The sequence below is a fragment of the Chlamydotis macqueenii genome, chromosome 21 (assembly GCF_036417535.1).
Source record: "Chlamydotis macqueenii isolate bChlMac1 chromosome 21, bChlMac1.mat, whole genome shotgun sequence".
NCBI lineage: Eukaryota > Metazoa > Chordata > Aves > Otidiformes > Otididae > Chlamydotis > Chlamydotis macqueenii.
This window is the reverse complement of record NC_141576.1, coordinates 6,355,293-6,383,100: the sequence shown is the minus strand read 5'-3', so window position 1 is coordinate 6,383,100 and position 27,808 is coordinate 6,355,293. Positions and strand designations below refer to the sequence as shown.

The 27,808-nt window shown below is 41.9% G+C and overlaps 1 protein-coding gene across 1 annotated transcript; it reads right to left on the bottom strand.

Annotated features, from left to right (window-relative positions):
* Positions 1–1,383: 1,383 nt before the first annotated feature.
* TNFRSF8 (TNF receptor superfamily member 8) lies at positions 1,384–25,912 on the bottom strand. Its single transcript, XM_086764719.1, has 11 exons — positions 25,709–25,912; positions 16,282–16,372; positions 12,280–12,405; positions 11,711–11,866; positions 11,515–11,608; positions 10,780–11,057; positions 10,471–10,581; positions 9,863–9,910; positions 8,710–8,735; positions 6,445–6,652; positions 1,384–5,000 (listed from the first exon to the last, which is right to left on the bottom strand). Exons 1-11 carry the CDS (start codon positions 25,778–25,780, stop codon positions 4,756–4,758), a joined length of 1,455 nt encoding a protein of 484 aa, XP_086620845.1. The 5' UTR covers positions 25,781–25,912; the 3' UTR covers positions 1,384–4,755.
* Positions 25,913–27,808: the final 1,896 nt, after the last annotated feature.

Genomic DNA, 27,808 nt, shown 5'->3' with positions numbered 1-27,808 from the left:
AAACTGTGGCACAGCTGCAGATAAAAGGCACGGTCACAGCTGCATCACATCACGTCTCAGATGGAAATTCAAGAGCTTTTTTTTGTGTGTGTGTAAAGGGGGGATGGTTTTAGGGATCCAGCAGAGCACAAGCAGCTCTTCCTGTTTGAACAACGGTGTAAAATACGTACAGATTTACACTCCCCACTTGCCAGGCCACTCACGGGTTTTTGCAAATATTCAAACGAGCCTGAAAAATTAACACATTTCCAATGAAAATCCAGGAAAAAAAAAAAAAAAACAAAAAAACCTTATTCATTGGTTTGGGAAGCCAGGAAATAACCACGACAGAGCCAAAGGCAGCGGGATGAGCTTTAAAGAAGTTTTAGGAGTGGGATTTGAGGCTCCCGTAGAGATCACGCAGGGTTCGTAGGAGCAGAGGGAGACCGGTAACTCACGGGACCCCAGGCGTAACAGTGACACGGTGCCCCGCGTTACCCCTTGCGTGACAGCGGCCTCTCCCCGCGGCCCCGCGCTCACCCGGCCGCCCGCGGCGTGCAGCAGCGCGGCGATGAGCGCCCAGCGCGGCCCCCTCCCCCGTGCCGTGAGCCCGCGGGGGGTGCGGGGCGGGGCGGGGCGGGGCGGGGCGGGCTGCCTGCCGCCCCCTTGGCCCCGCTCCCGGCCCCCCGCCCCGCGGAGCTGAGCTCAGCCTGACGGCGGTTTCCGGGGTAGACAGCGGTGGTGCCGGGTGGGCGGGCACTGAAGTTACTTCAAGTACCTCGAAAGGGACTCTGGGCACGTGCAAAGGGTCTGCTTACCCGAATTTATGCTCCTTGACCCCCAAAAGGGGGCTGTTGTCATAAGACAAGGGGTAATGGTTTTAAAACAGAGGGAGGCAGATTCAGACTTGATATCAGGAAAAATTTTTTTACACTGAGGGTGGTGGAACCCTGGCCCAGGTTGCCCAGAGAGGCGGTGGATGCCCCATCCCTGGAAACATTCCAGGCCAGGTTGGCCGGGGCTCTGAGCAACCTGGTCCGGTTGGAGATGTCCCTGCTCCTGGCAGGGGGGTTGGACTGGGTGGGCTTTAAAGGTCCCTTCCAAGCCATACCGTTCTGTGATTCTGTGATAAAAGATGAACTTACCTTCTGCAGCATTCCAGCGTTCATTAATACTCACTGTGCCACGGCACCGTGTTCACTCACGTCTCCTACGCGCTGCCGGGACAGTATAGAGATCTTAATGTAAAGTCAGACCTGCTCTGCTCTTGAGAAAAACTCCGGTCAACTAACAGCTTCGTAAATTTTGAATGGCTCTCTTGCAAAAATATTTTTTCCACAACTGATACATGCACTGAAATTACCAACAATGAAATATTTACATATCAGACACAAAAAGTATGGCTATGGCTTAAAATCCATGTCATTTTTAATTCAAAGATTACCAGCATTATTAAACTAACCAACTAATACATCTAGCAGGTTGCAATACATATGATTCATCTAGAAAGCTGTTCCAGTAAAGAAGATTAATTTATGTACAGAGCTGAAATATACTATTAGCTGTCATCACAGAACATCCTTTAACAGTCACAGCCGCAGGTGAGCGTGGTTATTCAGTTTGTGGATACACAAATTGGTGTGCTCCAAAATGAAACAGAAATTCTTGTATTTTTCTAGAATTAAGTGTACGCACTGGAAAACAACGAACTGCCCTAACTGGACGTGAGGAAAGGGTGACCAGTATTTGTCCTCTTGGTTTTTTCTTCCTCCTTGCATTGCTGTTTTATGTCGGTACTTGGTGACTTGACCTTCTGTTGCGTAACAAGCATTTAAACAAAAAAAAAGTTAATTCTGTTCCTTCTTCACCTCACGTAACTACCACTGACATAGCAATACTGATAGCCAAAAGAAATTTCAATCTGAGCATTTTGAGCAGCTTATCTTCCGAATGAAACGAAACAACAAACACAGAAGTATACAGAAAGGATTCACTAATCGTCTCTCTTGCAAGACTCGGTAGACAAACTAAAATATGCAGGGGCAGCAGTTACTTTTAGAAATTATTTTACATTCTGGACTTGCAGAGGAGAGCAGAATTCAAGAAGTAAATACTGGAACTGACACCACTTGAAATTACAATCAGTTTTCGAATGTGCTGTGGGGAGATTATTCACTGATGAAAGTCCCATAATGCTGAGATTCTGCCACTTCATCTCCTGGGCTGTGGTTCCAGAAAAGCATGAATTTCTCTGGATTTATTTCTTCAGTCCCAAAGTCTTGATAACGTACCTTCCCTTATATTGTGGGGCTTAATGGATAAACAAGATCCAGTGGTCCTACTGTGTGGAGATTTTCAAAAAGCCTTTGATGAGGTTCCACAAATAAGGTGGTGGAAAAACAAAGTTGTCACAGGATTAGAGAAAAGGTCATTTTATGGATTTGCTAAAAGGTTTCAGGATACAAAAGTTATGGCTGTTTAAGAGACAGGAAAGAGCACAGCGTAACGGTAAATTTTCAGGACAGAGAACAGTTAGCAAGGGGGATTGGTGGGGCCAGTTCCATCCGGTATTTTCATCAACGATCTGGAAAAAAGAGTGCCCACACAGTGAAGGCAATACTAAACTTCTCCAGGTAGTTACATGACATATAGATGGAAATTAAAGCCAGAAAGAACTCATTAAAAGGTGGCAAATGAGCTTCTACATAGATACACAAAAGGCAATACATTTAGGGAAGAATAATCTAAACCAGGCGTACATGGTGCTGAATCCATGTCTAGAAGCTATCACTCAGAAAAGTGATCTTGGAGCCGTGCTTGATGGTTGTCTGAAATCATCGACACCTTAGTGTGCAGGGGCAGCCAAGAAAAAACAAACAAAACGGCAGGCATCATCTAGAGAGCTACTGGGAACAAAATAGAAAGTATAATTTTGCCACTATTTAACCTTGGCCCACCCCTCTTCTTCAGTGCAGGGCATGGTTCTGGCCTCCAGATGTCCAGAAGAATGTAGTGAAGTTAGAGAAGATGCGGAAGAGGTCAACTAAAATGACCAGGGCAGTGGAGCATCTAACTTACACAAGAAATATAAAAGGATGGGAACTCACCTTGGACCAGGCTGAGGAGGATACAATCAAGAATTGTAAAAGCAACTCAGTATTGCACTAAATTTTGTAACACAAGAACTAGTGGCACTCACTGACATAAGTAAGAGATCAATTAAGGGGTAAAAGTACTTCTTGACACAATGAATTGTAACTATCTCTAATCTGTTGCCACAGGTGCTTAGTGAGGCAGATTATATCAGAAAATTAAAAAGAAAAAAGAAAAATTAATGGCAACATGGATGAATACTAAAGGCTGGGACAAACTTTTTAACATTCTTAATCCAATTACAGCTGATGCTGCAGAACTGTGAAGAATGCAAACAGCAGATATTAACCAGGCTATTTCTAAAGAACATCTCTTACTGCAACCGTCAGAGATAAAGCGTTGGGCTCATGCTACTAGTCTGGCCCAAGAAGGTGGTTTTTTATGCCGTTATGTTCCTTTTGTGTGTTCTAAGACAAAAGATGCTGAAGTGGCACAGCTGTCATTACAGTACTCTGTCCAGGGTAAAACTACAAAGTAAGTAATTGTTTTTGTGGTTCCTTTTTTTGACTATTAAGTCACGCTTTATCATCTTGCTCGTTTTCCATTGTCCTGTGCAAAACCATAGTCAGCACTATTACATTTACAGTTATCAAACAAGCAGCTTGAAAGACTGAGAAATAGCATAACACAAGCCAGTTGACCACAAACCAGAATTTTTTTAAAGAATAGATATGCAAATCAGTGTCACCCTGATGATTATGAGCAATTCTAAAACAAGCAGATATTAACAATGTTATAGAAATAACTGCTGTGCCTGTTTTTCAGTCCTTCATTTTTGTAGAAAACTAGTTTATTTTCTTCTTTTCCCTTTTTACAGACTCCACACTGGGCTAACGCCATAGTTCATCCAATATCCAACTGTTCAGCCAGTTTGGCTTCCATCAGAAGAGGCCATTCTGTACACCTGCTGATGATTTGGAGTAGTCAGAAAACATGAATCAGACTTCAAAACTTAGAAAGTACAGTGTATTTCCATTAGCTTTATTTGCTTTCTGTTTTCTGAGCCCATGTGGCACCTTTTGATCCTATTTCCTCAAGAAACATGAAGTCCACAAACTAAAGAGTTCTGTTTGTGTTAAGGAAAACTGAAATTGTTATTACCTTCAGTCAAGAGTTGAGGCCTTAAGAAAAATACTAGATGTTGCAAAGTATTTAACAAAATTGAAAGTACTGGTGATTCTGGAATAGAAACAACATATGAAACATGGCTGAGTCTCAAACTTAACTCGGAATTCTAGCCAGAGTTTTCATAGCTAATAGAAGTAAGCAGACATTGTTTTCAATCCATCCCTTCATGCAGAGAAAGCAAGCTGTGAAACTTGAGTTGGCATCCAGATGTTGTCTGAATTTTGTAGCTTTGATTCAAATTTGTTTCCAGCATGATACTGGGAGAGAGAGGGAAAGAAAAATACTTGACATCAGCTATGAAGGCCAACGATCTGGATGATCCTCTCATTTGTTAGATGAAATAGGTTCTAGCACTCCTTGTCTGAATGTGTTTCAGTGTTTTACGTGAGTTTTCAGATAATCCAAGGCACTATGTGTTTACCTCCCTTGTCATAGATTCAGGCTTAGTGTCACACTGGATGTTTCTGTAGCTTCACACATCTTCTCAGTGGGTTATCACTTTTCAGTGGCAGTGGTGGGGTGATGAAATTCCTTTCCCTCCTCTTCCACAGGAACCATTACATCATTCCCTGTAAAAGACTCTGTTTCCTGCTCTGGATAGTGCATTGCCAGTTCCTCCTCTGTGTTTTCTTGGGCATCAACATTGCTTTCACATCCTCTAGCAGCGCAGTTCTTGCCACTAGGCACTTCTGAAATGGACCCCACAATAACAGTGTCGGCCTTCATGATGTATATTTTTTCTGAGGAAGGAAAAAAATAGTGCTGAGCATAGTTAACCATCACTGCTGACGCTAGAGATAGTTCCTTTTCATGCAAAATTTTTACTTGGTACTCAGTTGTGGGGTTTTTTTACCCCTTGTTGTTTTTTATAATCAGAGGCATGCAGATCAAGCCCACCGCTGTGGAAACACAGAATTCACTAACCCACTAAGGTTTTAGAATTCACACGTTACAAGTTGTCTATTTAATTGTTTATTTATAAGGTGCTTTTAATTTTGAAATCAGCACTGAACATACTAAGTGATAAAGAAGGCCTGCACATTTTATACTATACTGTCTGGTTTTGGACTGCTCTCCAGGGGACTCTGGGCATTTTAGATTAAGCAGATCTAGCTCCCACGCAATGAAGCCAGTGCGCTATAGCTAGGACTACGGGGGTCTGTTAGAAGAACCAATTAATTGTAATCTGGAGAAGACAGATATAGAGAATCCAAGGTTTATGCTCCTGCTGTTTCAAGAGGCAACAATATCTGCATCAAAAGCAGCCTTTGGGCAAGGATTAGCACTGTACAGAAATTCTGGGTAATGTCTTAGGACCAGCAAAGAAATTAGTTTCTTTCCAGTGGAGAATCAACTACAAAATTTTCTGGGATAGACTTGAACCTTATGTCCAACTTGTTGACCCTGCTCCTTTACAAAAGGCAAACAAGGCCTTTGCTATGGCTTGGACCGCTACATTCTATTCAGAAGGATGCTGCAGATCAGACACTGTAGGTTATTGTTCAGAGTTGCCTGGAGATATTTGGATATGGTAAGTCAAATCATCACATTCATCTCAAGTCCATCCCTCATAGAAAAAACAGAAAGGGCATTTAGTAAGTAAAGATGAACTCCAGTAATACAAAAAAAACCCTTCAAATAACCTCAAAATTGGGTTTGGAAACATTGCCAGAATGTCTCATGTAGACTGTGTCAAGTAATAATTCTCCCCCTGTGAATAAGCTTCCTTCCCTGCTGACTTTATCTCCTACCCTGTGCCATGGTCAAAGACTTTATAGGAACACATGGGAGACATATTTCAAGCTATTACTGTGAAACCAAGAGAAGAAAATGATAGCTTGAGACATGTGAAGTGCAACTCTCATTAAATATTATAGCATCACTTTCCAGCTGCCATATTTTGGTTTTTTAATTTCTTCTGCAAATTTATGTCTTCTGGAATTAAAATGATGAAGAAGAGCTGTCAGGTTCGTAAGTGACTAAGGAAAATGTGAAACTAAGAAAGCACTATATTCAAACGAATAGATACACCAAAATTTGTGTGTCAAAGGTTCTGGACATTCAGCTTCAATCTTTGTTAGAAGCTTTGGATGCTTAGCAGTTTACTAATAATGTCGGAATGACATTATGTGCCCACGGTTGAAAACTGAATAGGAAAGAGAAAAAAACAAAAGCAATACTCACCAATTCGATTATTTGTGTGATCTCTCACTCGAGAATCGATAGGGCAATCTGAGGCATTTCCATTGCTCTGTGTCACATCAGCCAGACTCAGATCAGCACTATAGGCTTTTTCTGTGCTGGAGAGCAAGTTGTTGTTGGTTTCCAAAGGCAGGGTTCTCTCAATTAACTCCTTCTCTTCTGGCCCACTGTCAGCAGTCAGTATGATCTTCTGCCAACACAAAGAGGAGAGTAGAAATGGGGTGAATGTAAAAACAGCACTGTGAAGATTGCAACAGGTCTACAGAATCCTTCTGTGGCAGTCAGAATGACATAACGTAGCACCACTGTCACAGGGAGTAAAAAATTCGAAAGTGCCTAACTGATACAGGAGCTTAAGTTTCTTTGAACTAGGTTCCTGCATCACTTAAGACCATATTTAAAAATAGCATTTCCAAGTTAAATTCACAGATTTTTTATGACATTTGCAAGAACGTACCTCACTTCCACTGGAATTCAGTTTCCTGTACCTGCTTGGATGCTTTGGTGAATTCCACTGCCTTGTCTGCAATTTAGATACTGACGAACCTTTGTAAATCCACCTACTTGCCTTTTCAACTTTTTGGCACAAGTCTTACACTGTATGTTCTGTTCCAAGTTCTGTTCTATAGCAGCTGCATTCTGAGAGGCTGAAGCTCAATAGCACCTTCCAGCAAAGAGTATAACATCAGTAAAAAGGACAGGTGCTGGAGGTAAGAATTTTAAGGGATTTGCTCAGAAAGAACTTTAACAAGATATTTTTCATATTTAGTTGTGAGATAAGTATCAGAGGACAAACCTGTACAGACATGTAGTCATATGGTGAGAGAGGCAAACAGTCAAAACTGAAAAGATATGGTTTAACTTCCTCTTAGATTTTGCAAAGACCTACCACACTCCTATGGAAGAATGAAACAAGCCAGAGGTTGAACTGGTCGACCTGCAAAATGGAATGGCCTCAGCACAACCTCAGGGAGGAGAAACAAGCTCAGAGTAGATATTATGTGAAGAATTAATTACAAACAGTCCTTCAAAAGAGGAGCCAGAATCTGAGAGAAGCTAAAGGTCCTGCATCACAAGTTTCTGATGGTTTCTAGCTCTGTTTCCATTTCCACAAGATTGGAAAAGAAAAAAAAAAAAACATAGTAAGATTTTGAAATGTGCAGTTTAAAACTCTTGCTCATGTCTGACTAGCTACGAAAGCAAGAGTGGAAGCTCCGCACAACTCATGAATTAGCAATGACACATTGAAATTATGATAGCTGATTGGGACCAGATTTATTAGAATAAGTAGTATCTTGTGCAGACGTACAACATCTAAAAGCAAACTGATTAAAAAAAGGAACAGTCTAAAGAGTGTTTTAGCAGATATGGCCGTTTAAAGATAACAAGCCTATAATTGCACTAGAAGTGGGTCAATCAAACAGATCTGTGGCGATTTCAGCAGCTGAGGAACTGCTTTCTGTTGTTACCATATTGACTGATATTTGTCTTGTTCATCTGCAAATTACGCTGTTAAACCAGAAGCTGGTCCTGATGAAAAGTCTTCCAGACAACCAATACCCACTGTGTACCCATATTACAGTCATGCCAAATCCTACAAAGAGGGAAGGTGACATGGAGAGAGACAGAAGAGTACAAATCCCACTTCGCTGACTGGAGCAGTAAGATAATTAGATATTAGGAAATTTTTTTTTAACACTGAGGGTGGTGGAACCCTGGCCCAGGTTGCCCAGAGAGGTGGTGGATGCCCCATCCCTGGAAACATTCCAGGCCAGGTTGGCCGGGGCTCTGAGCAACCTGGTCTGGTTGGAGATGTCCCTGCTCCTGGCAGGGGGGTTGGACTGGGTGGCCGTTAAAGGTCCCTGCCCACCCAAACTATTCTATGATTCTATGATTATATAAAATGAAACTGACAGACAAAATTCTCCCAGAAGGTATAAAAGGCATGTTCATCCTGTGATTTCAGATCTTGTCCCATAGAATGCAACATTACTGACAGAAGACTAAACCAAATACTCTCTTCACAAGCAAGATTGGCAGCATCACATTATTTAAAACCACATTAAACGTAGCCCAAGACATGAAAGTAGGAAGTCCTAGGACATCTCATCGCTGCATCTAGAGGATCACGTTTTGTAAAGGAAAGTCCAAACAAAAAGGCTGGCACTATTTAACAGAACATTTAACAATACCATTATTTCCGTTGGAATGGAAAGTGATTTGGTTTGGAATATTGTTCACACTTACCACACATTTGTTCACTAAATCAGAATCTGCAATGGAAAGAGGAAAAATTATAAGAAGAAAATTCACAGCAGTCACAAGAATGTTAATATTTGATTTGAAATATCACCTAGCCATGTCCTAAACTACTGCCTAACACACCTGCATTACATTCTCGTTACCACTGAGGGCACAATTAAGTGAGATGAGGTGAATCAGCAACATGTGAGGGGTCCTGCTCTCCCCAAAGCCCTTTGTAGCCATCCCTGTCACTCTCCCCACACCACAACTGGTATTCATCTAATGAAGTGATGAACTGGTTAAACTTTCTAGATAAGCAGAAGACAAGATTATTAAAAAAAAAAAAAAGAAAGAAAAAAAAATTAATAACTCTCTACTGAATTAACAAGTTGGATCAGTTAATAGTGTGGTGAAATTAGTATTAAGGAGATGGAATTTTACGCAAGGATGGAGGAAGGGAGCACTGAGGGAAGAAGAGAGGTGGGAAGAAGGGAGTGTACAGCATCCTCAAAGCTACGCAGGCTCTGGCCTAATGCCGAACTGCACCCTGACATGCAGCTATCTTTATTTTCAATGCCTCAGCTCTATAATGCTGTTTTTATTATGGTGTCAGGCAAGTGAGGAAGCAAAATTTCCATTGTGCGAAAATTAAACCACACACAGGAGGTGTTGAATTGTATTCCTGAATAAAAGAGTAGGAAAAGCTCTGGTGTGTGGTGACGAGGGGAATCTAACACAACAGAGAGAACAGATCAGTCAATGGAAATGGAAGTGCCGAGCGGGGATTAGGTAACTGGGCCAAACTGAGTACTCTAGGGGAGTTGTACAGGGTGCTACGGCTGACACCCACTTTTTTTTGAACACGGCTCCCACGCGTGAGCGCCCAGAAATCCGCTGGCCGCGGCTCCCGTGAAGGCCTCCCGCCGCCCAGGCCCCGGCCCCGCCCCCGACACGGCGCAGGGCGGTGGGGGAAAGGCGCCATCTACTGGCGCGTGGCACCCCCAGCGGGCGGGAAACCGCACCGGCCTTGGCCCACAGACACCCGACGTGGAAACGTCCCACGTTTCAAATTAAAATTCCACAAAGTTCCATATGAAAGCTATCCACTTATCCTTTAGACATAAGGATTATGATTCCTGGTCCATCAGTCACTCACCTTGAGATCTGAGCGTGGATTTGTGTGAAGCAATGGAATGCAGATGTGCTGATAAAAGAAACCATTAATTCAGCAATGCTCATCACGGAGCGTACAGGCTCTAACAGCTTTACCGCACCCACAGGTCCACAGCCAACCTACAACGTGCACATCCTGCTTTCTATAAAAGAGGGAATGTGGTTCCACAGGCACACCCTATGTGTAACTCTAGGCAAAACTACCAAGAGTTAGCATCAGTAAAAATCGCAATTCCTCTCATGCTCAAAGTCCAGCCTTATCCCAGGAATCAACAAATACTCACAAAACACTTCAGGTATTATTTAATATTAGTGTCTGTGCTGAGAGAAGAAACCACTGGTTACCCTTTCCCCACCCAGCTTGTAGTATTTTCCTCCATAAATTCACAGCTGCTTCAATCTTTCTCTAACGTTCTCCAACGCATTCATGAACAGTTTGCCTGGAACCCTTATCTGGCCCGCCTCCAGCAGGCAGTAGTAAATATTCTCTTCTCCAGTGACGTCCACAAAATTTTGGGATATTTTAGTTCCCTGTTGGCACATACTTGGAGATCAAACAGCATGCTATGTATTACAGCTTTAAAAACTCACTCTTTTCTTTGAGGATGAGGATCCGCTTCTTGCAAACCTTCCATTTCCAAAATAACAGCATGCCCACAAGTAGCACTATCAGAGAGAGAACCACTCCCCACAGAACGAGACCTGTAGCACAGAAAGGGAAAGGGAGTCCAGGAAAGGCAGAGTGGGAACTAATAGTACATCTGTGTGTTTGGACATAGAACCATGGACATTTCACAAGTCATAGGGGATTTCCAGGAAGCTCCCACATAAAAATTGCATTTACCAAAGATATATCCAAATAAAATACACTGGACAGATTAAATGTTTTATCCTTGTTACCTCCCATTGTCGTCTCCCCCTTGGCTGAGGTAGGAAAAGTGCCAGCCAGAGCTTTCTCCTCAGGAGTTGAACTGGGGTTTTCAGTTGTTGTGACATTTAAAAGGATACTAGCAATGGTCACCAGGTTCTCAAACCTCCTTAGGTCAGAGTTACTTGTTTCATTGCTGAATCTCACGGACAAAGCGCTTGGAGTGAGGTAGGTGGGCGATTGGTCCAGGCAAACCTGATCATGTGTGGCGTTTCCTTTGCGTAGTGCTATTTTGTTTAATGCAGCACAGCTGGGGAATGAAAGCAAGCAGTGTAGCAGCGTTAGGGAAACTGCCAGGGTACAAGGTAAGAGTATTATCCATGTGTCAAACATCCGTTTGGTCATTTTTGTATGCTGCACTTATTTATACAATAAACGCACTGCATTTATTGATTTCAGTGAGAAAGTCATTAACTTTCTTCTCACCCCTGTGGCATTAATTCTTGACCTGGATGCCAACCAGATACTCACACGCGTGTATAATTCCACTGTACTCAGCAAACTAAAAGTGAGGCAAGAGGGATTCCCTCCTTCCTCCAGTCCAGATCTGTGCAAGAAGTATAAAGAGAGGCCTTCTAAACTCTGCATATAGGCCCAAAGCTATCCCATTGCCTCCAAGATAAACTTGCATACTTTGCGTCATAAGTGCGAGGTGTCCCTTTTTGTCCTATATTAACTTAAGTCACTTTAAAGAACTATGGACTTACTTTGTGTGGGGCTTGCAGATGTCGGTGCTGGAGTTTTGATCAGAGAAGGTCCCAGCAGGGCACTTTTCACAAGTAACGTCAGTTGTTGAGGTGCCTGAATAAAAACATTGACTGAGGATTGACCAACCAAAATGCATCTGGTCCAGGCCTATGGCCAGGATCAGGAAAGGTAAGCTAGACAGGTCGGATTTCCTACCTCTGACTTTGACTCCAAAACCAGGCTTGCAAACAGTGTGCTGCTGGCATCGTATGCAGGTGTTTAGAACAGGAGTCCGACAGAACAGGCCTGGGCGGCACTCACACACGCGGCTAGAATTGAAGGAGCAAGGCTCTTTCTCCACAAGGTCAAATTCTGTGGGGAAAAAAACCAGATGTGGTAACAAAGGATCACCCTGCAAGGAAAAAGCAAAGCAGGGACCAAAGCTGAGCAACATCAGTTCAAAGGTTCAGGACGCAGAACAAGCTGCTGGCCCTTTTTGCAATGGCAATTTAAGTAACGAATAACTGGAGAAGCCTGGAGACAATGGCTTGACAGAAAGCAGAAATCTGACTTGGATAGCATTGGATGAAATAATTTTTAGACAGTCCCAGGTGACACAGGAAGTGATAGTGATTGTGTGGAAGGTAGCATTCTGCTCTCCAAATCAGTAACCAAGGATGGATAATTTTCCTGCTGGAAATTCTATATGAATAAAATACAAATACAGTGTAAATGAAGTATATAGAGAGAATATAACCATGAGGTACACGTGAAGGAAAGCAAACCTATTGCGCATGACACACAAGCGTCACATCGTGGCTTTTGGAATGCTTCATTCAGATACTGTTCAGGTCCACATCTCATGCAGTCTTCATCTGGGTTCCTAGGACATGTTTTCTTTTTAATATAGCCTGGAGAAAAAAAACCAAAATGTTCAGGACACCTGTTCAGAATCACAGCAGACAACCATCCTGAGGTGTTCTTGTATGCTCATTTAGCTGTTGGGACACAGGTGCATGGTGTTTGCCTTTCCCATTCAGCTGTGAAGGGATCACAGCTGTCCTGTTACAGCCACACCATGCACTGTATTATCACAGTCAGTATGGATTGCTGCAGAATGGGCACATGGCCAGTCTTTTTCTGACAGTTAGAAACAACCGCCAAGTCTGCAGTGAGGGCAATATTGTCCTGCCATTGCTAAGTTTCCAGGCAATGGTTTTTCATGTTGTCTTCTTGACTATAGCAACCACGTCCTGATATTTTACAATCACAGGATCATAGAATGGTTAGGGTTGGAAGGGACCTTCAAAGGTCATCTAGTCCAACCCCTCTGCAAGAAGCAGGGACATCTCCAACCAGATCAGGTTGCTCACAGCCCCGACCAACCTGGCCTGGAATGTTTCCAGGGATGGGGCATCCACCGCCTCTCTGGGCAACCTGGGCCAGTGTTTTACAACCCTCAGTGTAAAAAATTTTTTCGTAATATCTAATCTAAATCTCCCTCCCTCTATTTTGAAACCATTACCCCTCGTCCTATCACAACAGGCCCTACTGAACAGCCTCTCCCATCTTTCCTGTAGGTCCTCTTGAGGTACTGGAAGACTGCTATAAGGTCTCCCCGGAGCAGCCCCAACCTGTCCTTATAGGAGAGGTGCTCCAGCCCTCTGATCATCTTCGTGGCCTCCTGTGGACCCTCTCCAACTGGTCCATGACCTTCTTATGTTGGGGGCCCTATATACCCCAGCAGGTTTGCAGTAGGTTGCTTTCTGAGCAGTTTAATTTTCCAATTGTTTTCCTTTAGACAAATCAAATTACATATGTATGTTTTTCTGATGCTGGATATGTATGCTATACTTTTTTTGCTCAATACTTCCAACTCACCTGGACTCACTGCTCACAGTTTGCCAGCACGCTACCCTGGATCTCACAGACTCTCTGTGTATACATGTAGCATGCACAAAGCTGAGCAGCTGGCTGAATTAGATGACCTCCGGAGGGCTTCGCCAAACTTAAACTATTCTATGACTCTATGTTTACGTCTGGCAATAATTTTCTAGTGACTAGCTTTTAAAAGCATCTGTCTGGCAAGTTAGGTACAATAACCAGCTAGGATTATGGGAAAGGCTGGGATAGAAGCATTCCTAATGTTTCAGCTCCTGAAGCAACAGATGAGGAATTCTACCACTGGCCATAATGCCAAATAAATTAGAAGGTGCAGTGGTTAGCTACAACCTTGCAGCCTTGCCAGGAGGTGGAAATAACTGCTAGAGGGTAAGGAACAGCAGCAGCTGCAGAAGCAAAAGGAAAAGCTAAAGCAGCAACATAAAGATAGGGGGTTGACTGTTTCACAGCTGGAAAACAGAAGGAGAGAAAAGAATCCCGGTTTCAGCATCCACATGCGTCACCCAGTCACAAAGAGTTAACCACAGAGAGGGGGAACCTGGCAGGGAAATAGCTCACCTATTAAGCGTTTTGGCAAACATCATGTAGAAGTGCAGGTAAAAAGAGCTGTGCTACATTTGGCCCACTAAATACCACCAAGCTGAACTATGTCACTCCCACCTCCTCAAAACTACTTGTCTGAGACTATTCTTTTGAAAAGTGAGGGCTGACTGCTGAGTTCTCAGCACTGAAGCTTCATATACGTGTACCTGCACGTGTGTGTGTCATTTTTCCCTTCCTCCCCCAAGCACCCAAAAGCTTTAACTTCAGTTATTTGAATTACTCATGATTTCCTGTACACATGGGTCCCTCCCTCGGGGGATGCGTGCCCCAGGTGCAGTAGCTTTGAAGCTCGCCTAACAGTGTCTTCTGTCGCTGTTCTCCACTGATTATGTTCATAGCCCAACAATCAGATAAAAGCCTGAGCAGTAGGAATACCAACTGCAATCACCTGTACAGAAAAATGTACTGAAAGTAAGTAGATTAAATAAGTGTTTTAAGTGTTTTTTTTTTTCTTTTGTAAGTATGTGCAATCATTCACTCCTGCTGTTAACTGTGGGTGGGAAGTTATCTCAAGTGTTGACTGCAGCACTATCTTCGGGAGCTGGACATCTGATTTAGAGTCTAAAACAAACAAACAAACAAAAAACAAAATACCAAAACCAACCAACCAAAAAAGATCAGAAACTATAAACAGAATAAACAGAAGTGAAGTGGAATACCAAGTTCTGCATGACATGAGCTGTTCTAGCAAATACCATTATTTCCTTTGAAAGCCTCTGTTCTTGCCCTTGACAGGAGGGAAATATTTTCTTCTGTGATGACAGAAAGAAAATATTCTTCTGGTATCCCAGGTATGAAGTCTCATTTTACCTGCACAAGAACTAGGTACATGAGAAGAGATGTGGCAACTGTAGAAACTGATTAGAATGATCTTTCCAGGTTTGGTTTGAAGTTTATCTTGAAATTGAACTTGAAATAAACTTTGAAACAGAGAATGGCTTGCATGTGGGCCAGTGTGCTCAGATTGAAAGCTGTACATCTGTGGGCTGGAACACCAAGGAAAGTAAAGCCAGGCTGCATCAAGAGTTTGAGATGCTCCACTTTGATTAAATGGAATCTTAGAAAAGCTTATCTTTCTTTGCAGTGAGCAGCTGAGTTAGTAGCAGATGTGAACAGGTTATTGCTTGAAGGAGTAGTGAAAAAGGATCCTTATGAGTTTCTGTTGTGAAGGAGGCTCTGGAGGATGTGAAGAGATGTCCAAGGCTGACATGAGGATGTGGCAACAAAGTGAGTTTCAAGAATAAGCAGAGGTGAAATGATTGAGATTGGTGGCTCATTACAGCCAGATGTAAATAAGTTCTTTGCTTTTCACAAGACCTCACTATGACATCTGTCATTATGGGAGCTTTTGCAAAGAATGTTTTGAAGGAGAAAAGAACTTTTCTTGGGACTGGCTCAGAGTCACATCCCTGCCCCTTTTCTTCTTTTATGGGACCAGTTTCTCCATCTCTTGGTCTTGTTTACTCATACAACTTCTGAACGATTCTAGTGGTGTGGCCAGCAGTACGAGATGTCCCAGTAAGAACCTGGATGTAACTGCATGCAAATGCTAGCAACTAAGTGCTAAAAACCCTCTTTATTATTAGGGCACCAACAAATATAAAAAATTTCCTTTAAAAAAAAGAAAGAAAGAAAGAAAACATCTCTATAAGAGATTGAGGATGGTGAAGTACCATAAAATGCCCCACCCACTGAGGGGGTTTTGGGCCAATGGGGAGAGTTTCAGACATTTCCAGAGCTCTTGTCTCACTAAAGTGTTTCCTGCTTCTGACCTCATGTGCCTCTGAGTCACAAGTAGCTTCCGGCAAAGCTCACTGTGTCCCCTGACAAGGGGCTGTTCCCTTTCTCATGTGAGACACTTACTAAAGTGTTTTGACTATGAGGATAATGACAGATTTTCCACACCTTCATTTAATATTTTTGTCTCTGATCAGAAACTTACTTAGCCTAATTTCACTGTGCTATTTCACACCCTGAGGAAAATTGAAACAAATTCTTAGACCTGCCTACTTTTAGCTATGTCAGGGTTTCAAGTCAACCGATAAAAAACACATTAAAAATTCTAGCAAGTTATCTTGTTTGCTGTTTACGGATTTTTGCCATACAGACTGAACAGGAGCAGGGCAGCGGAGAACACGTTCACATCTGGATCCACACTAGATAGTGATTCATGAAATGGCACTGTTCTTCAGAGACAAAATGCAATTCTGCAGATCTACATGGTTCCTACTATCTCTACGAGAAAGGCTCCGTGTTAATTTGACTGATACAAACATACTGACCTGAGGGACACTGGTAACAGCAGCTTCGTGAAGTTTCATCATAGAACCGATTCTCAAGCGTATCACAGGAATGAGATGAGCTTAATGATGTCTAGAAATTGAAGGAGACAAAAGACACAATTAGAAAACAATTAGTTCTGTATTAGAGCAGAACCTGGTATCTGTCTCAAGTGATGGTAGTTGCAGATGGTAAGGAAAAGACCACAGCTTTTTGAAAGCTCAAGTATCCCCAAAGCAACTAAATTACTGTTGCCCATACGCTTAAGCAAAGATTGAAATATTCAGTGTATTTAGCAATAATTCAATATATGTCCTCACTCAGCAGGCTCTTTTATCTGAAAGTCATTTAAACATAGGAATGGAATACTGTAGCCCAACCTGTGTATCAAGCATTTCAGCGCTCAGAAACTAACTCCTCGTTTTATACAATAAAGAGGGTAGTGGCATTGCCCTATGAAAATGTTTTTCAGCCGATGCTCCAGGCACCCTGTGAAACCTAGCGGCAGGATCACTAAGAAAAGCTTGTCTCTAAGTCTGCATCTCCTTTAGAAATCTTGTAGCAGTTAGCAAATAAAAAAGGCTAAAAATCACTGTCCTGAAATGATCCCGATGTTAATTTGAGAAAAGGATTTTTTTTTAGAAAATAATAATAATAAAAAATTCCTAACATCTTTACAGATTTCCAGCTCTGTGTGCACTGGAATAAGAGGTGGTGTCATAGTTGGCATCATCTAAACCTAGCTACGTTGGCTGTAATCCACAAAGATAATTCTTGTTTGCAGCAAACAAGGCTTTCTGTTCAGTTATTTATGCATAATGCTTGAATTTAGCAACCTGAAGGTGTGTGTATTATAAACCAATAAATTGTTTTACTTATCATTTAGGGACAAATCCTACACCAAGAACACAAGGTTTTTGCCTTGAAAAGAATGCTGCAAATATTCACACAGTGAAGCTCTTATTCAAATAACTAATCCTACTTCTATTGTGAGTGAAGGTTTTCAGGAACAACCTTTGGTTTGATGACATAACTGATACTTGTTTAGTGAAAAAACCCGCACGCAATAGTTATTAGCTTAGAAAATAAAGTATTAGCTTAGAATTAAATAAATAAATATAATAAAGTATTAGCTTAGAAAATGAGACCCACCTATGAATTGAATCAAAGAAACATAAAATAAACTTCATTTTTGTATGGCAGGGCCACTACGTGCTCTGGGAAATTACAGTGCTACAAGCTTTCTGATGAGAAAAGCTGATTTTTTTTAAATTTGGCATCTCCCTTAATAACCCCCTAAAAATGTTGTTATCTTAATTTCATTTTCAGTATTTGCTAGAAGGTATAAATGGCAATTTTTGGTAAAGACTCAATCAGCAGATTACCCAGAGATCTTCCCACATGATACTGGTAGAGTAGTTAAATATTTCAGAAAACCTACATCTCACTTTCTGTAGATGAATTTCCCGTTGGTCTTTGAAACAATACCTACTGTCTTCTCTTGCCTTTCTATACAGTGCAGAATCTCACTACCTAACTAACGTCACAGCCGTATGCTCCTGTTTAATACACTGCTCTTTTTACAGCAGAACCATAAAACACAGAAGTTATTTAACTTGCCCCAGGTTACATCAGAAAACAGGAACTTGCAGTCAAGGAGGAAATTAACAAAAGGACAAGAAACAGAAACATATTGAAACCATTACATTTCATCAAGCTCCAGTAACAGAACCGAGAAATCCTGCCTGACACATTTCTGCCCTCGCCACTGGGCCATGCAGCCTCCCGACAAAGCTTTTTCTAACTTACTGTCGAGAGGAAATAGCAGGTGTCTGCTTGCTCAGCCTGACTCAAACAGCTTAAAAATGTGCACCTCCTATTTTTCTTTTCTGAAGAGGAAGCCCTAGACAGTAGGAAAAGGAAGTGGAATCTCCTTGCATCTGCGTGGAGAAGCACCTTGGTTAGCCAGTCACTGGAAGACTAAACTGAACAACAGGAAATGACACAATGAGACCAGTCACCAGTCAAAGGGTCATTCAGGATTCACTGCAGTAATATGAAGTGAATTAACTAGTTTTATAAGAAAATTTAAGAAACAACAGCATCCTGGCTGTAGCTAAGTCACCCTGGATGAGTTTCTCTTGTAAGAGCTATGGGAAGTCACCACAAAAACCTGATCTTCTCGGTTCTCCTGGGCAAAACTTTGGCTGCAAAAGATTGAAATTTAAATTGGGGTGGCAACAAAATTCCTGAATTATTTATGCAGCATGTAAGCTTACAGCTTATTTAATTGTCTCTTTTGGGGCTTAAATAAAGGAACAGTGTCTGCGTAAAAGTGCGAGGGAAGGGCTGCTTTTTAAAAAGTTACCTTGTCTGAAATAGTGAAATCAGGAGTTCGGGATTAGAACTCTTAGTTACAGCAATGCAAATTCTAATTATGAATTTGACCTGATCCTAGTGCTGTGATAAATTACTGCATGAACTATGCATACTTACCACACAAATTACGAAAATACACATATGAAAAAGTTACTCAACCCTTTTTTCCCTTTCCACAAGAGGGCAGCTATATACCACAGCCAGCTACATAATACAAGACAGCAGCTTCACAACAAATGCTGCTTTCAGGTACCCACTTAGGTAGCCACCTTTGTAGCCACCTTTACTGTCTACTGAGCCAAGCCTATGGTGCTGTGCTGTAAGAAGAAGTCATTTTAACAAATCATGACACAATTTCTATGGCTGAGAACCCACCTTCTGAAGACCCCATCTTCTGAAGACCCCACCACTTCTAATCCGTAGCTAACTGCAAAATGTCTTTACAAGTTGCCATCCGTTCAGTAGAGGGGTTTCATGAGTATGGAGCTTACTATGGATCCCTTCAGTGATAAATAATGTATGTATTAATGCTCAGCATCAGTCATCGTCTCTCCATTCTCATTTTGTAAACTAAATTTCAAGTTTTCCTGCACCTGGAATAAAAAAACCTTGCACTAAGAATGCACCAAAACTACCAGAGTTTTGGGGGGAGTGAAACAAACTGGTGCGTAAAAGCAAAGAACATGCCTTGAAGAAATGGCAGAGGTGAAGGGCCAAGGTCTCAAAATGTTTTAAGTCTTCCATAAAATGATGGGCCCAACTAATTTTCTGCAGAGGTTTGATGAGGCTGCTTTTGGGAAAAGGGTAAAGGGAAGTCAGCCATACAAGGATAATGTAATTTTCGTTTTTCTCTCTATGTGTAATGAATATCAGAGTAATAAGTTAACTAAAAAAAAAAAAAAAAAGATAACCAGCCAAAGGGAAACAAACCAGAAAAAAGGAACAAAAAATTGCATTATTAGTGGGTAGCAATAAGCCTGAACTGAGGTCATTTACCCACTCGGTGACTCAACATGCAAACTACCTCAATTTCACCACTGGTAACTGCTCTTCCAACATGTAAAATACCATCTCCAACATCTCGTCTACAATTAGGGAAATTACGGTGCAAGCTTGCAATAAAATATTGGCTTGTTTGACCTTCTATTTTGATGAGTTTAGTATTTCTAATTAGGAAGAGATTCCTGGAAGCAATTCCCCAAGAAATACAGGGAAATGTGGATTACAAATTTTCCAGTCCTACTGCTTTCAAGACTCAGTGCTTCTGGAAAGATACCTTATGCATTTTCTTGATTTGGCCATCATTGTAGATCTCTGTGTACAAGAAGACTCCAAGTGACAGGATTTAAGTGTTTGAGATGTTTTGTTCCTCAGCTGTTGGCTATTCCTTCTTAACAGCAGAAAACTAAACATCAACCATCAAATCCATCCAGATTTGGAGGGACTGCAAAATACTTAATGTTGATTAACCAATACTGTTAAAAAGTGACAAATATTTCAATGGCTTGGTCAAAATAGCATTCTATTTCCACAGAATTATGGAAGCAACATAGGTATATAATTTCTCAGAAATTAAGGCTGTTGAACCGATATGTCTATTTTCAATAGCAGCTTATCATTTCTGTGTAGTGGTAAGCCTACGACAAACTGCAGCTGGAACACAAACTGGATTTCTCATCCTTACCTGGTAAATATCCAAATTACCTGGGTGAACTCCTGTTGTCTTAATCCAGTACTGAGCTTGGACCTCCAGGCTCAACCCTGTATAAACCCACAGCAATGTGACACTGAGGCCACCACAAGGCTGAGGTCAGGAAAAAGCCCTGTAGCTTAATGTTCAAGGCTGGCGAGTCCGTTCCTGGCTCACTCTTAGATGTGTTACTTTAAAGTCCTTGCTCTACCAGCTCCAATGTCTGTCTACAATTATGGGAATTTTTGTGGTGGCAGCACCAGGGAACCCCAGACAGGCTCTGTAGGGCATAAAGGACATGCTGTCCCTGGTCCTGGAGTACTCAACTTCACATTCGCTTGCTTTTACCAAATCTTGCCCAAACTGTCACCAATGGTGCTGTAAACAAAATTCAAAAACGTGGGTAAGCAGTTCGCTCAGGAGGATATCACACGCTGTTTGTAATTAAAACAGGCAGGGGAAAAGCTAGTTATCTCCTAACACTGTGGCTACAAAGGAATCTGGTGACAGCACAGAATGATCCTTCTGAGGGAAATTCTGAGAAAAATTCCCACCAACAGTAGCAGCATTGATCTCCTCACACAGATACCGACTGTTTTGAGCTGCATAGATCTGTTTCGACCTGCGTTACCAACAGCTGCAACTGTGGGAGCCTGCTACGGATTGGATTTCCAGTATTGCAACTGAAATGATGGTAGCCAACAGTGGAATCTTTTAAAGAAAATGTCCCTCCTGTCAAGCCTTAATCAGAATGAGGATCACGTAAAAGAAGGGAAGGAATCACAAGAGCAATGAAGAAAAAAGGGTAAAATTCATGTAAAAAGTGGTACTTTATCATATGTGGGCTCAAGAAGAACACAGCAGGAAGGAAAATCCTATGTGCTTTTACTGCTCTCATTGCCAACAAAAATCGCAGCATTAAGGCATTTCTAATATATTTCTGGTTGAGAGTGCCTGGACAAAACTAAGCTTTATAAAATATTGAATAAGACACATAAAGTTTAAATATAAAATAGTGAAAGTCTTCTACCTTGGACCATTACCACATTTGTTAGTATGAATTTAAGTCAAAGAATCCTTTTTTTAATACATTCTAGGATGACAGTGGAAATTTAACCCTGTCTCAGAAAAAAATATGAACTTAATTGCTTTGACTCAGGATTGTGTGAATATCACTAATAAAACTCATTTTTCCAGAACAAAACCGGTTTATTTAAATTAAGACTCTTTGTTAGGTAGAAGCTGAAGGTTAAGGTTTGACTTAGCAAGTCCTAGTTGCTCATAAATAGCTCTTGAAATGAAAGGAGGGGATAAAGCAAAGGAAACAGAAAAAAGTTTCAGCCTCGCATTACAAAACCTCAACGCTATCACCTTCTTACAAAAAAAGCATCAGCTGTGAGTATTGAGGTGGGGGGTTCACCTCCTTTATTCCATGGTGCCCGTATGTAGAGGCCCAGAAAAAAACTGCTAAGAAATTTTTCACATGATGTTGGCCATTTCTGCTGGCTCCAGCATGCTTACAGAAATTGTCAACTAGCCCAGTGAGAGAACATTCACTTCATCACTTTTGCTCCTTACTACTTATTTTGTAGGGAAGGATTTGTGTGTAAGAACTTTCACTTCTGCCCCATTCCCCCCTCTTCCTTCTGGTAAGCCTAGAAACACTGAAGAGTGTGGTATGATCCATACTCAGCAGCAACTAGCACGTGGCTTTGCTTCGTCAAGGAAATCTCCAGTAAGTTTTACAGAATGAAACTCTCCTCATCTTTGCATGGAACAGAATGAAATGCAGTAACCTCAAAATCCTGTTTAACTAACAGTCCAAGTATTTTTCTCTTTCATCTTTTGACTGCCCCTCCTCCCTATCCACTCTTGTCTGAATCCCAAGACAGACAGAAACAGAGCTCAGGTTCTGTCAAGGAAATTCAAAATTCTATCACAACTTCAGTTTTAAAGGCATCATTTCCTAGTGTTTCATGAAGAAAAGAGGAGATGTACATTTCCCTGTCCCCTCTCCAAAAGATAATCCAATCTCAATGAAGAATATTCCAATTTTATCCCAATGACGTACAGTATTGTCCGTTAGTACTTACAGTTCTGTTCATTAATATGTATTATAAAAATCCTTTACAATTCAAAGAAGATCGCAGCAGTATTGGTGGGTGGGGGCGAGAAATCCAGCTGTGGTTTAAAGGTCTTTGTCCTTCCCTCTGATTCTGGGGAAACTCTGAATGGATGGATCTGTACTAAGAATGGATTAGCCAAGTGGGAATACGTGTCTGTTACAGCTATGCTAATCCTGTGGCTCTTTGCCATCCAAGGGTGCAAACCCACTTCCCCTCTCTTGCCTGCACCCACATTTTCCTTCCCCTCTATCTCCTTGATTGATTAAGACAGAGCAATTGTGTTTCATTCCAGAGAATGAATCAGTTCTAGTTCATTTGACCGAAAACTCTGCTTTCTGAATTTGTGAAGTTGGTTTTCAGGCGGTTACTGCACAGAGACAACTCGCCCTCTGGCTGCACAGTCTCTGGCACTAAATTCAATGCAAGAAAGTTGGTGGCACTGTGTAGCCAGGAGCAGGGTCTCCCCTTTGTGTGACAGCTCTCTGTCGACGGGCAGAGCTGTAACAGGAAAGCTCACAGACATTATTTCTGCATCTGTACAGTGTATCAGAATGGATTTGACCTGAATGGGACATGAAGACGCAATGCAGAGTTAATGCTGCTTTATGCCAGCTGTAGAGGAACAGAAAAATATTTAAACTAACAAGAAAGTAAACTGAGGTAGTAAACAATTGCCAGTGTAGCAGAAAGCCTGCCACTACAAAGTTAGTCTGTCCACTTTTTTTGAACAAATTTGAACAAGCGCTGGGTCCATATCAGGCTAGCAATTTGCATCTGGTTTTGCTTTAATACAAGGAGTTCTTAAATTGGATTCAGTGTACTGTTCACCTGCAGGGATACAGAGACTGAATTTCACTCATCTTTTCCTGCATGCACTTCAAATAAAGGGTTTTGATTTAGCAGGAGCTGGAATACATCTTGTGAAAGAGAAGTCCCCCATTCATACCCTGATCAGAGTGCTCTGTAACAGGGTGGCCAGGGATCCCTCGGCTTAGCGCTTTCATTGACCTATCAGGCCAACCATTCTTTTCTTTTTTTAAAGTGTTGCGATCACAGCCAAATTAAATAAAGCAAACATATTTGATACAAAGCATTTGGGTTTTTCGGTGCTTGCTTTTGAGAATTTGTTTTAGAAAATAGGCTTTTTGTAGCTCTCCTCACTTTCCTTGTACCTACAAACACATTTGCTATTCAAATTTAAATAATGGCAATCAGAAAGATGGTGCTGAATTCAGTGGGCTACTCTGCAATTCAGTCAGGACAAGGTTTGACTCATTTATTTATGGTCTTTTGAGCTCATAGAGAAAAAGTGATGGTGAGGCAGAGTAAGAAATCAGCTTGCTACAAATGAGCTGTAAGTCAGGAAGAAAGCATATTACGGTAAAAAAAAAAAATCTTCTACCAGCATTGGCTATTCTTGAACTGACTAATACTGTAGCAAAACAGTTGACTGCCTTTCAAGCTTCTATCCAAATTCTGACAGTACAAAAGAAGCTGATAATCTAAGACTTGAAGTAGTCAAGCTTCATCTGCTTGATAGTAAAGACACTATTAACAGGTGAGAATTAACTGAATATTAAACCAAACAAAACCCAAACTGTGGACTCAAGTGAGGTGGAATATGTTTTGAAATATGACCAATAAGCTGCGACTTGCTCACATTAAACAGGATCACCTGTAGTCCGGTAGCAGCAAAAGCAAAGGTTGCTGTGGTAGAGGCAATACAGGAAGCCAGTGAAAAGCCAGGTGCTTATCCCAGCAAGATCGACGTATTTATTCCAGGTAACGAGTGATTTTGCAGTGAGTCTGAATGTTGACAATGAGTATCAGAAAACCAAATTTTCTTTCTGCCCCTTTCATTTCGTGAACAAAACACCAAAACTGATGTCAAATAGCAAAAGTACCAGCTTTTTTCTATTGCCTTTCTCCAAAAGCAGTTTGCATTCAGCAGACCAGGCAAACTTATCTGAATGCCCTCATGTGTGTACGAGCTACAGACTCCAATCCTACAGAAGAACAGTGATCTTCCTATATTTCAGGAAGGAGACAGTGGCAGGACAGATAACCAGGCAAAATACAGGAAATCTGCAATGTAGGAGGGGAATTTACAGCTAAAGACACAAGGGCAAACTCCTACTCTTACGAAAAGAGCCAGGAGGATCTTTTTCAAATGTCTATGAAGCGGACGCAGGACTTGGTTATTTTCAAAGATCTAATAGGAGTCAGTTTCTTGTTAACAATCTCCTGACAGCCCACCAAGTGATGCTCTATCACTCATTTACAATGTACAGACAGGTGTCTTAGGCTCATATGTGCTCATATTTCCACTGCAAGGGAAAAGAGCCAAATTCAGGATCCAACACAGCGTGCAATTACTCACCTACTTGACTCTACCTGTGCAAAGAGCCTCTGCAACTGACCTTTCTGTGTGTGTGCACGTAAGTCTCAGCCAGGGAAACTACCTGGATTTAGGCCAGGAGCTGAGGGCTCATTGCCACGTGACCCACCAGGGAGGAGGGGGTAAGTGGCGGCTGGCGGGGAAGCAAACCCACAGGAGATGATACGATCTGAGCAGGGAGCTAGTTTGCATCTACAGCATCAACTGAGTGACACTAGTGGGCTATGTCTATTTTAAGTCAATTTGATGCAGAAATACTAGCCCATTCATGAGGAAGTTGGTGGCAGAGAGGTGAGCGGTTGTAAAGAGGAAGATATTCTATGGTTTTGTTTGCCTTTACACCATTCAGTTCGCCAGCCCTGCCTCCCATCAGCAAAGTGAGCAGAAGCCCTCTGAACCAAGCTCTGCAAGGAACATGCCTGTCACAGAGCACCTGGCCACCCAAGCAAAAAATAAAAGCCACTCACCCAAACAAATGAGAACAGTCCCCCACCCCTATCAAATCTTCCCTCGTTCCTGTGATGTGCCTGGAGGTGCAATAACACTAGCAATGCCAATACAAAGATGCGGATCATGGCCCGTATCCCCTGCTCCTGCCTGCAAAGTTCCCAGAGATGCTAAACTCTCCTGGCTGCTTTGCTTTCTACCTTTATCTCCTGACAGCTCTGCTTTATACCTTTATCACCCTGTGTTAGCACAAAGCCTGTTTCTGTGGATCCCCACTACCCAGAACCCACCCCATGGGCAGGATAGCCCTGCAGCCCAGGGTGCCCCCAGACCTCTCCAGGTTCCTGTGTCCTGAGTGGCTGCAGAATCCTGGTTCCACCCTGCCTTACCTGCGGAGCTGTCTGGATATCCTGGAGGAGCAGCAGGAGCCACAGTCCTGGTGCCAGGCTGCAGGCAGCCATCTGCAGCGGTGTTAAATCTCCCTAGCTCCCAGCATTGCAGGTTAGACAGCTAGGTCTCTCCTCCTGGAGGCTGAGATCCTCCCAGGGTCCAGTCCAGTCTTGCTCCGTGTCTGCTCATTCAGTCCAGAGCCATTCCAGCTGTTTAAGACAAGCAGGAGACAGGCTTTGAGACTCAAACAAGCTGAGAAAACAATTCAGAAGGAAGGGGGAGGAGAGGGAGCTGCCCCCCAAAAAAAAGAAAAGTAAAAAAAGAGCAAAACAAAACCGTGTCTATCAGTAGTCCCAGAGCTGTCAGGTTTCTGTGAGTCTGTTGCATGCATCAAGTTTGTCTCTTGAGGTACAAGGCTGGCTGTGCGTAAACACAGTCTCCTGAGTCATCTAGGCTGCCCTCAGAGAGCACTTCACCACCCCAACGCCTTGGCCAGGCATGAGTCCAAGCCCTGCCCCGTCCATTCACCACACTCTCAAGAGCTGCAACAAAGCCTCAAGATAGTTCCCAGTAAGAAACATCCAGTTTTTTTTTTCAGTAGAGTCATTTTACTCCTGTTTGGATGAGTGTGTGAAAACTCAGAACCAACCAGGGTGACTCCACGAAGATTTAGGCTTTATACATTACCACTGAAACACCAACATACCACAGAACATCCTCTTGAGAATCCTTCTCTTTCCTTTCCTCCAATCCCACTTGAAATCAATTCCTGTTGCTGACAATCATCCCTTAGACTGCTACTTGTCATTTCACTCACTTTCATTTGTTACTCTGGATAAATTTTTTTTTGGCTCTGGTGCCTGGAAAGATTTCGGTTGGTTTAAGGTGTCATGAAGCTTTCTTATCTGCCCTAAAAGTTTTGTCAAAAGTAAAAGTTCGCCACTTCAAAAAAGGGCAGACTGCCTTGAAAACCTCTCTGAGGTGCTCAGGAAAATGAGAATTTGAATTCTCACACCCATGGGTTTTTGCTTCTCACCCTTATCAGCAAAAAGAAAAACTAAAGAAATGAGAAAAGAATGAAAGTCAGATAATTTATTATTTTATTAAATACCCACAGCTGCCTCACTGCCATCACAACAGAGTACCAAAGATGAGAGCATCACACAGGGACCCTGTCACAGCTGTGACTCTTTTCATTTTAACTAATTGCCTCTCTTTCTTTCTCCAGAATACCATCTTATAAAACCCAGGCATTTTCAGAACATTGCATACTGTGTATTTGACACATAAATCTAACCTCCTTTCTTCGCTGTCAGCTTACTTCTCAGTTTTGAAGCTCTCTCAGCTAGAAAAGCTGATTGTGGTAGCTATGCATTTAAGGTCTAGAGACAACTAACTATTTGAATATATTACATTCTTGTTTTTCCTAATTAAATAATGGACTAGAAAATGTCTTAATCTTGTGTAATAATATGCCATTAGGCAATTATCCCAATTTATGAGCATGTTTTCAAAAGACATAGAAGTCAGCTCTGTTCATCTTTTTTTTTTATTCTGTTTTTCTCTTCCTTTTTTTTTTTTTCCCTTTTTTTTTTTTTTCTGATTACTTCCTATCTAAGCTTTTCTGGCAAAAGGACAGAAAGCAACATAAGACACATCCTGGAAAGTTTTAGCCTCTGTAATTTATACTGCTGAGGTCAACCTATCTGATACAAAAATGAAGTATCCAAGCAGCAGAGTCTGCTGTGGTCATGTGTGAAAGACCTTCCCAGAGCAGGCAAGAGGGAAAGTTTTCTGGCCTGTTTTCCAGAAAAAAAATAAGATAGAAATAAGCATACTGAGCATTTTATATATACATATATATATATATATGTGTGTGTGTGTGTGTGTGTGTGTATGTCAGTTCCTTTTTAATCAATAGTAGCAATAATTTTTTAACCCCTTGGATAACTTCAATAAAATTTGGCTGAGAATGCGATATCATTAAGTTTTACAAAGTTTCGGGGAAGGAGATGACTTGGATAAAGAGGAAAGGTTCTAGTAACACTCTCAGTGAGGGAAAGGCTGTGCTTGGAGACCAGTGTTCCCTAGAAGAAAGA